Source organism: Otolemur garnettii, unplaced genomic scaffold (assembly GCF_000181295.1).
Source record: "Otolemur garnettii isolate 467f Iridium unplaced genomic scaffold, OtoGar3 scaffold00100, whole genome shotgun sequence".
Lineage (NCBI taxonomy): Eukaryota > Metazoa > Chordata > Mammalia > Primates > Galagidae > Otolemur > Otolemur garnettii.
This window is the reverse complement of record NW_003852495.1, coordinates 4,603,020-4,613,482: the sequence shown is the minus strand read 5'-3', so window position 1 is coordinate 4,613,482 and position 10,463 is coordinate 4,603,020. Positions and strand designations below refer to the sequence as shown.

Sequence of the window (10,463 nt, the reverse complement as noted above, 5' to 3'; positions counted from 1 at the left end):
TTGGAGGTTGCTGTGAGCAGTGAAGCCATGGCACTCTACCCAGGGTGACAGCTTGAGGCTCTGTCTCAAAAAAAAAAAAAAAAAAGAATAGAAAAGAAACCTTCCTCCCTCTGGGAGGCCAAGGTGTATGGATCACTGGAGCCTCATGAGTTGGAGATCAGCCCGAGCAAGAGGAAGACAGATCCCATCTCTAAAAACTAGCTGGGTGTTGTAGTGGGTGCCTACAGTCCCAGATATTTGGGAGGCTGAGGCAAGAGGATTGCTTAACACCAAGAGTTTGAGGTTACTGTGAGCTGCAACGCCATAGCACTCTATCAGGGGCAAGAAAGTGAGACCCTGTGTCAAAAAAAACCTCTTCTTTGAGGTTTGAGATGTGTTAGTCACTGGAGAGCTCCTAATACTATGTCAGCTCCTAATACTGGGAGCCATTCCAAGGAACTCATCAAATCCAGACTGCCAATCTTGCAGAAGACACACCCCAAAGCCAGGCAACTAGCCCAGGGCAAAAGGCCTCTACGTCCCTCATTAAGCAAAAGCATTGCTCAAGAGAAGAAGTTAAGATGGGGTGATGCCACTAACAGTCCGATGAACCCAACGGGAAGGAAGAGGCCCCAGAGGGGAGGTGGAACCTGGTGTCCACCAAACCTGCTCACCTCAGTATAGTTGATCTTCTCGCCATTGAACATGCGCTCCCGGGCAACCTCCACACCCCTGGACTTGGCCTAGGAAGAGAAGACACCGACGCCTGGTCTCACCCACGTAAGCCACCACAAGTCCAAGCCCCCAAGCACGAGGAAGGCTGCTGATGGATGGCTGCAGCCTGGCTCTCTGTCCCAGACATCAGGCACCGGGGCCCTCTGGGATGCTGCACAGAAACCTAGCTAGGGACAGGTGCTCAGAGACCTCCTTCAGCACAGAGGCAGTTATGGGGTCTACTGAGGGAAGAAACTTAAGATGGTATTCACCCTCCACGCTGTGGGTCACAGGGAAAGCCTCCCAAAGCAGAACATTACCAGGTCCACCAGCATCTTCATCACCTCCTCCGTCACAAGGTTCTTGGAGTAATCCACCAGAATATGCCCATGGTTGGTGTTGAGGGTCAAGCTGCAGGAAGATGCAGAAGCTGCTCACCACACCCCAGATCTCCATAGCCCATCCCCCTCTAACCAGAGCAGCAGCAGCACAATCTGCTTCCCCAGGAAATGTCCTCCCTGTGCCACACCCCAAAAAGGTTGTGCGGTGGTGGTGTCTGTTACCTGCCTGCCCACCAGCACAGCGGAAGAGGACATTCTCAAAGAACCTAGACGCAGCAGAAAGGGTATGTCCCGATCCCAGTTAAGCTGGGTGCAGCTGCCCCTACAAGCCCAGGGGGTGATGACCCTCTCCCAGAGCTTCCACTCTCTGCCTCGACGTACTCAGGCGCCCATTCAGATAACAGGACTGGCCAACGAGGACTTGTGCGCCACAGACACTCCTCCCGCTCCCCCCTCCCTGGCCCCCCAACATCAGAGACCGGAGAATGGTTGGAAGCATCCCCCCGCCCAAGATTTCCTCCGCCACTGCTTCCCATTTCCCCGAGCATACGGGGCCTCGGGCCCTCACCTCCTCAGCAGGAATCACGCCCCAACACCTCCACCTTTCCACCGCGGCTCCTGGCAAACCTCCCGGGCCTGCCCACCTTGCAGCCGGTCCAAAGCCCGTTTGGCCAGAAGCAGGTGGAAGGGGCAGACCTTTGACGCCCGCTGCGTCAGCGAAGGCCTCTCCCCACCATGGCCAGAGGGGCCCTTTCTCAAATGGCCAGGGCTGCAGAGGGGACCAGGGGAGGGCGACGTCACCGTGGAGAAAGCTGCTGCCCCTCAAGACCAGGCAGCCCCGCCCCCGAGACCTCGGGCGAGTCTGCTAGCCCGGGGAACCCGCTCCAAGGAGACTTCAAGGACGAAGTGCGGCCTCAGCCCGGGCCCCAGTCCGTGACCCGAGCATCCCCGGGAACCGCCGCCCCGGGGCCTCCGATCATGGCTCCCCGGCCCCAGCCCCGCGGGCCCAGATCCGGGCCCCGCACGTCGCAGCCCCCGCGTCCGGCCCCGAGCGCGCACCTGAAGTGGCTGAAGCGGTTCTTGTTGGCTTCGAAAAGGGTGCGCAGGTTGAGGTCGGAGCCGTGCTCGCGGTACCACTGCTGCAGCTTCTGGAACTGCGGGTCCCGGGTGAGCGCGGCCATGGTGGGACTAGAAGGTTGCACTGACCCGGACACGCGCGGAGCAGGAACGAGGCGGGCGGCCGGCGGCCCGGGGGCGCGCGGCGGCCTTTATGGCGCAGGCGCGGGCCACGCCCTACCCCTTGTGGCCCCGCCCCGATCCCCGGCAGCCCGCTGGGAGACCTTGCCACACCGCCGCCACTGCTTATAGGGGGGCTCCCCTCTTGGCTCTCCTTACACCGCCCCTCTGCCTGGAAGCGACTGGGGGATGGGAGCCAGAGGCCGAGCTCTCCACCTTGGTACAATTCATTCATTCATTCATTTATTCACCAAAGCTCTATCAACATCTTCCATGTTTCAGGTAGTGTTCCGGGTGCTATGGGTACATAAATACCAAGTAATAAGTGAAATATGGGCCTCGGCGCCTGTGGCTCAAGTGACTAAGGCGCCAGCCACCTACACCCAGAGTGGCGGGTTCGAATCCAGCCAGGGCCGCCAAACAACAATGACGGCTGCAACCAAAAAATAGCCGGGTGTTGTGGCGGGCGCCTGTGTTCCCAGCTACTTGGGAGGCTGAGGCAGGAGACTCACTTGAGCCCAGGAGTTGGAGGTTGCTGTGAGCTGTGAGGCCACGGCACTCTACCCAGCCGGACAGCTTGAGGCTTCTGTCTCAAAAAAAACAAATAAATGAAATATGGCAGATGCTGATAAGTGCTGCTGAGGAAAAGCAAGCTGAAAAGGGTGCTGAGAATAAGGGTGGCAGTTTTAGATTGAGTGGTCAAGAAAAAACTCACTGATGGCCAAGCTCAGTGGCTCATGCCTATAATCAATCCTAGCACTGTGGATGGCCGAGGTGGATGGATGGCTTGAGTTCAGTAGTTTGAGAGCAACCTGAGCAAGAGCAAGACCAACTCCATGGGCAGTGCCCATAGCTCAGTGGGAAGGGCGCTGGCCACATACACCAAGGCTGGCAGGTTTGAACCCAGCCTGGGCCAGCTAAACAAAAATGACAACTGCAACCAAAAAAATAGTGGGGCCTTGTGGTGGGCGCCTGTAGTGCCAGCTACTTGAGTTTGCTGTGAGCTGTGATGCCACAGCACTCTACCAAGGGTGACAGTTTAAGACTGTCTCAGAAAAAAAAAAAAAAAGACCCATCTCCACTAAAAATGGAAAAATTAGCCACTCATCTGTAGTCCCAGCTACTTGGGAGGCTAAGGCAAGAGGATCACTTGAGCTCAGAAGTTTAAGATTGCTGTGAGCTCTGATGATGCCACAGCACTCTAACCAGTGTGACAGAGTGAGACTGTCTCAAAAGAAAGAAAAAGAAAAGAAAAAACTCAGTGATGAAGGGCCATTTGAGCAAAAGCCTGATGGTGAGGGAGAAAGCCAACTGGGTATCTGGAAGGAAAGTGTGCAGGCAAAGAGCACAGCAGCTGCCAAATTCCCCACACAAGAGCATACTTAAGATGTTCCAGGAACAGAAGAAGGCAAGTGTGGCTGGAGAGTGGGGTGAATGAAGGGAAAGGGAAAGAAGATGAGGGCAGAGAGGGAAAGGAAAGCAAAGAGATGACATAGGACCTTGGGATTCACTGCAAGAACTTTGGTTTTTGTTCTGATTGATGAGAAGGCACTGGACAGCTCTAACCAGAAGAGGGGGTCATCTGACATGGAAGGACATCAGAGAGAAGGCTACTGCAATAGTGCAGGCCAGGGAGGATGATGGCTTTGGTTAAGGTAGTGGGACCTGGGCTGGGTGGTCTGGATATATTGCCAGTGAGTTGACACTTCCCTGGTGGTGAGAGAGAGGTCAGGATGATATCTAGTTTTTGATCTGAGTTCCTGGGAAAAACAGCATTGTCATCAACTAAAGTGAGGTAGACTAGGAAAGATGCAAGCTCTGGGGAGAAGAGTAGGATCTGGTTTGTAGACACGCTAAGTCTGAGTATTCATGTCTGGAGTACAGGGGAGAGAAGGTCCGAGCTGCAGGAGAAACTTGGGAGTCATCAGTGATCAGATAGCATGTAAAGTCACAAGCTGGACAAAAGGAAATAAATACAGTCAGAGACAAGAGGTCCAAGACCCGGGGACTCTTCATCACATGGGTCCCCAGGTCAGCCAACCACAGAGTGTGTCCTGTCCAGCCTCAGTCCCAGGCCTAGGTCTTCTTGCTCACCTCCTAACTCCATGAAGTTGCTGCCACCTCTGGCCTCCACAAATGATTTGGGGGTGCTAAAGATGTAAAAGGGAACTAGGTGGCTCAGCACCCATAGCACAGTGGTTACAGTGCCAGCCACATACACCTAGGCTGGCAGGTTCAAACCCAGCCTGGGCCAGCTAAACAACAAAGACAACTGCAACAAGAAAATAGCCGGGTGTTGTGGTGGACACCTGTTGTCCCAGCTACTTGGGAGGTTGAGGCAGGAGAATCACTTAAGCCCAAGAGTCCGAGGTTGCTGTGAGCTGTGATGCCACAGCACTCTACTGAGGGTGACATAGTGAGATTCTGTCTCGAAAAGAAAAGAAAAGGAAACTAGGAACGGGCTGAAAACTGAAGAAATGAGTGGTCCAGAGAATGGCCCTGTCCATAGGGCCCTTCTCTGAGAACTGTCAACCCTAAGATTTAACTGAGCTTCCACAGAAGGGCGTTGTGGTAGTTTCAGCTACGGAGGCTGAAGCAGAAGGATGACTTAAGCTCAAAGTTGAGGCTTCAATGAGCTGTGGTATCATTGTGCTGCACTCCAGCCTTGGTGACAGACAAGATCCTGTCTCTAAAACCCAAACAAACCATAACTAACCTTCCACACTCAGCCCAACCCCAACAGTCTGGAGCAGAAACACTCCAGTCAGGGTTTCCAATTGGAGCTGTTTACTTATCTGCACAGAGCAGCACCCCCAAATCCAGTTTCAGAACAGAACCTCACCCAGCAGGAAGGCTAGTCTCAGTAGTCACTGACTGTAGCCCAACAATCATCACTGACTCTTTTGTTTTTTCTACTAGGTTCTTTTCAATGATAACTACTGTGTTTGTCCTAAACCATTACCTTCTGCCCTGGTGTTTCTTGCATGATTACATAGCTGATGCACACATGACCTAAGCCAGCCACATGGTCCTTTCTAAGGCCATGCAGCCGGCAGGAGAAAGTCTTTGCTTTTTGTGGCTTTAAGCCACGTGTCTGGGCTCAGCAAGGTGGCTCACACCTGTAATCCTAGCACCCTAGGAGGCCAAGGTAGGTGGATCACCTGAGCCCAGGAGTTTGAGACCAGCCTGAGCAAGAGTGAGATCCTTGTCTCTACTAAAAACAGAAAAACTAGCCAGTTGTGGTTGTGGGCACCTATAGTCCCAGCTACTAAAAAGGCTGAAGCAAGAGAATTACTCAAGCCCAAGAGTTTGAAGTTGCTGTGAGCTACAATGATGCCACAGTACTCTACCCAGGGTGACAGGGTGAGACTGTGTCTTAAAAAACAAAAATAAAAAGAACAGTGGCTCACATCTATCATTCTAGCACTCTAGGAGGCTGAGGCAGCTGGATTGCTTGAGCTCAGGAGTACGAGACTAGCCTGAGCTAGAACAAGACCCCATCTCTAAAAATAGCCAGGCATCATGGCCAGTGCCTGTTGTTCCAGATTCTTGGGAGGCTGAGGCAAGAAGATCACTTAAGCCCAAGAGTTTGAGGTTGCTGTGAGCTGTGACGCCTCGGCACTCTTCTGAAGTCGACACTGTCTCAACAACGACAAAAAAGAGCTGCACATCTGAAAGAACAGAGCTGATGAAGTTCAGTCCCTGAGGTGCCAAGGAAAACTATGAACAGAATGACCCCGAGAGATGCCAGGGTAAACCTCCCAGGGTCCGAATTCCTGAGGCCAGTTTACCTGTGCCTGCAGCTAGAATGGAAATCAATGATTCCCCTTGGTGTTTCTGTGGTTTTCATTTGTCATTTACAGCTCCAAGTCTTTCCAAAGATTCTGTGGGTGTTCACCAGCCTATTGCCACATTGTCTTTTCCAGTGGCCTCACCAATCCACCTAAAACCCATAGGAGCAGGTTTGAGTACTGGAGAAGAGGTAGGGGGGGAGGCTTCAGATGGTTGCTCTTTTAAAGGTCTCTCCTGCGTTACAACGTTCCATAATATACACTTTGCAATCTGGCTTCCGTGAATGCCAGCAGCTTCAACTATTCCGGATTTCCCCATGCTATTTTAACTTTCACATTGTACTTTAAAATTCCAAAGTTATGTGGATTTTCTTTTCTTTTCTTTTTTGAGACAGAGTCTCACTTGTCACCCTGAGTAGAGTGCCATAGCATCATGATAGCTCATAGCAACCTCAAACTCTTAGGCTCAAGTGATCCTCCTGCCTCAGCCTCCTGAGTAACAGGAACTACAGGTGCCTGACAACATGCCCAGCTAGTTTTTCTATTTTTAGTAGTGACAGGGTCTCACTCTTGCTCAGTCTGGTCATAAACTCCTGAGCTCAAGTGATCCACTTTCCTTGGCCTCCGAGAGTGCTAGAATTATAGGCAGGAGCCACCACACTTGGCCTCAGCTAGTCTTAATCACAGCCCTGTACGGGGATTCTACTTCTTCAGCCTTAGGAAAAACATGCAGATAAAGTGCAACAGCAGGCAATCCCCTTCTCCCCTCTTCCTCATCCCAGTTCTGCCTTGATACCAATTAGGCTTCTGTGATTTTTTTTTTAATTTTTTTTTTTTGAGACAGAGCCTCAAGCTATCCCCCTGGGTAGAGTGCTGTGGCTTCACAGCTCACAGCAACCTCCAACTCCTGGGCTCAAGCAAGTCTCCTGCCTTAGCCTCCCTAGTAGCTGGGACCATAGGCGCCCGGGCTTCTGTGATATTAATATTGAGTTACAGGCTAGAATTTGAAAGTGGAAATGGTGAAGTATGGCATCCCAAAGGCAAAGGACAGAGCATGGGCAAGAGTAGAGAGATAGGAAAACCCAGCCAATGATTGCAGGAACCAGATCAGAGCATCTGTGTGGGGCAACAGGGAGAAACCCAGGAGGAAAAGGAGGAAAGACACAGAATATGAGAGGGTCACCAGAGTGACCTCTAATCCAATCTTGAGGAAGGGGGTGAATCGTAAACACATCAAAGTAAGGCTGCACACGGTGGCTCACACCTGTAATTCTAGCACTCTGAGAGGCTGAGGTGGGTGGATGGCTTGAGGTCAGGAGTTTGAGACCAGCCTGAGCAAGCTCAAGACCCCATCTCTACTAAAAATAGAATAACTAGCTAGGGATTATGGCTGGTGCCTGTAGTCCCAGCTCCTGGGGAGGCTTAGGCAGGAGGATCACTTGAACCCTGGAGTTTGAGGTTGCTGTGATCTATGATGCCACCGCAGTCTACCCAGGGTGACAGAGTGAGACTCTTGTCAGAAAGAAAGAAAGAGAGAGAAAGAAAAGAAAGGAAAGAACCAATGTAATTTATTAATTATACTTAATAAATTATTTATTAATCAATGTTATTATATTTTGAAAAACGTGAAGCAGTACTGTTTTCTACCACCATCACAACTTGCCACCCGATGTTGTGCCAAGTCCTGGGTTCAGAATCAACCTCCAGGATCCTGGGGGCGGTGAACTCTGGAGGGGTCATGCTTCCAGACCAAGGACGGACTAAAGAGAATTAAAAGGAAGCGTGGCTCAGGAAGTCCAACAGATCCTGCTCTAGAGTCACGTAATTTCAAGTGTTCTCAGCAAGATCATATGGTTCCCGACAAGAGGAATGGACCAAAGGGGGCAACCTGACAGTGGAGGCAAGTTAGCAAGACCAGGGATAGACCTGAGGCTGCACAGCAAAGATTTCCTTTCCAGCCTAATGCAGCCCTGGAAAAGCAGTTGACGGCCACTGGGCATGTGTGAAACTGGCACTTACTGCAGCCTGTGGCGAGCAAATTTCCAAACAAGAGCTCCGTTGTAAACATGGGGAAACTGAGGCATGGATATTTAGGTAACTCAGGCCGTAATTGAGGGTGGCTGGACAGGAGTTCAGCAGGGCTTGTAAGCCAGGTGATCCTGGGAGTGACGGAGGAGGGAATGAGGCGGGGGATTCTTGGCGAAGAAGGCAGATTCAAGGAGAGACCGTCAGGTCTGGGGCCGGCGTGGAAGGAATCCACCGTGAGTCGGGAGCAGGGCGTTGTATGTCCACCGATGGATTTTCAGCAGTTGTTCCGGGGAGGCGCGCCCAGCGGGGATGCTGAGTCACGGTGACGCGAGGAAGGTGAGGAGACCGCGCCAGACGCAGGCAAGCACTCCCAGACTGACTAGCGCACATGTGTGCACACGTCCGTAGGCATCGCGGGGAACGGGCGCGCCCGCCTGCGTGTGGGCCGGCACGTCCGGGATGGGGCGCGCCTGTGCGCATGTCCGTGCACAGGAGTTGGAGTTGGGCGCGCGGAGGGAAACAGGCAAACGCCTGTGTCCGCACGTCTGGGATGGACGTAGCAAGCGGGTGTGCGCATGCTCCGTGGGGGGTGGTGGTGGCGGATGTGCTTCTGCGCACTCCAGGACCGAGGCGTACTGGCGCCGCTTTCCACGCTACTGGAGCCACAGAACTTTTCCCTTGTAGCATCAGAACCTCATCCTCAGATATTCCCTTTGAACCCATAAAGGTCCTTTTTTTTTTTGAGACAGCCTCAAGCTGTCGCCCTGGGTAGAGTGTTGTGGCATCACAGCTCATAGCAACCTCCAACTCCGGGGCTCAAGCGATTCTCCTGCCTCCACCTCCCGAGTATCTGGTACCACAATCGCCTGCCACTCCATTAGGTCTTTAAAAAACCTTCTCCCACTTCACCCAGGTGTGGTTTCCATGAGAATAGAAGGCTCAGGTCTACAGAGTCCTGTCCACAACTCCCAATGTTAATCCTTCCTTGTACTGCCAGTACAAAGTCTGGTGATTATGTTATAGTCCAATGTGAGAGCCCTTTTTGTCTAGTTCTATTGGGGGGGTGGGTAGGGGACAGAGCGTCACTCTGTCACCCTGGGTAGAGTGCCATGGTGTCGTACCTCACAGCAACCTCAAACTCCTGGGCTCACACAATCCTCCTGCCTCAGCCTCTCAAGTAGTTGTACTACAGGAGCCCGCCTGAACGCCTGGTTAGTTTTTATATTTTTAGAAGAGATGGGAGTCTCACTCTTGCTCAGGCAGGTCTCAAACTCCTGAGATCAAGCAATCCAGCCCTCTCAGCCTATTTAGGATTACAGGCATGAGCCACCGCACCAGGCCTTATTTTTGTTGTTTTTTCAGAGGCAGAGTGTCGCTCTTGTCACCCAGGCTAGAACGGCACTGTCATAGTTGGCTGTAGCCTCTTAACTCCTAGGCTCAGGGGATCCTCCTGCTTCAGCCTAGGACTACCTGGCTAAATTTATCTTTTGTAGAGGGAAGTCTGTCTCACTAAGTTGCCCAGGCCAACTCCAACTCCTGGCTTCAAGCAATCCTCCCACCTTGGGCTTCCAAAATGTTGGGAATATGGATTTGAGCCACTATGCCCAGCCTTTAGTTCTATTTTTTTGCTCTGTAATAGATTTCACATATTCTGGCCACAGGAACACCACTTTTCATAGGTCTCAAGTTGCTGTGGTCGTCCCAGGTGCTGCCCTGCACCTTGGGACATGTGGCCATGAACAAGTCTCACTCCTGGCTCATGAGACCTTGGTTTTAGTGAGAGACAAATGCAACACACAAGATTCCATGGGCATGCTAAGTACAATAATGAAAAAAGCCAAGTTGGGCTGGGCACAGTGGCTCACGCCTGCAATCCTAGCCCTCTGGCAAGCTGAGGCAGGTGGATTGCCTGAGCTCCCAGGTTTGAGACCAGCCTGAACCAGAGTGAGATCTCATCTCTAAAAATAGCTGGGCGTTGTGGCGGGTGCCTGTAGTCCTAGCTACCTGGGAGGCTGACAAAAGAGAATCACTTAAACCCAAGAATTTGAGGTTGCTGTGAGCTGTCTGTGACACCATAGAACTCTACCAAGAACAACACTGAGACTGTCTCACTAAAAAGAAAAAAAAAAAAAAAAGAATGAGAGACAGGCAGGTGGAGTTGGGGTGTGTGTGCATGGGAAGCCCTGAGGCTTAGAGGGCAAGGCACGAAACAGGTGAGGACCAGGCAGTGGAGATGTAAGAGTAAGGTGAAATTTGAGTGTGTTTAGAAATACACTTATAGGACTTGCTGATTCCACTGAATGATGAGAGTTAAGAATCAAGAATATCTTTTTTTTTTTTTTTTTGAGACAGAGCCTCAAGCTGTCCCCCTGGG

General features: G+C 51.9%; 1 protein-coding gene across 1 annotated transcript in view; it reads right to left on the bottom strand.

The window, feature by feature from the left end:
* Nucleotides 1-2,344, bottom strand: part of GPI (glucose-6-phosphate isomerase) — a 38,532-nt gene extending 36,188 nt beyond the window's left edge. Inside the window, exons 1-3 of the mRNA XM_023516891.1 lie at nucleotides 2,094-2,344; nucleotides 1,014-1,104; nucleotides 654-722 (exon numbers count right to left, since the gene is read on the bottom strand). Coding sequence (XP_023372659.1) covers nucleotides 654-722; nucleotides 1,014-1,104; nucleotides 2,094-2,215 — 282 coding nt within the window. The 5' untranslated portion in view covers nucleotides 2,216-2,344. The remainder of the gene's footprint in view (nucleotides 1-653; nucleotides 723-1,013; nucleotides 1,105-2,093) is intronic.
* Nucleotides 2,345-10,463: the final 8,119 nt, after the last annotated feature.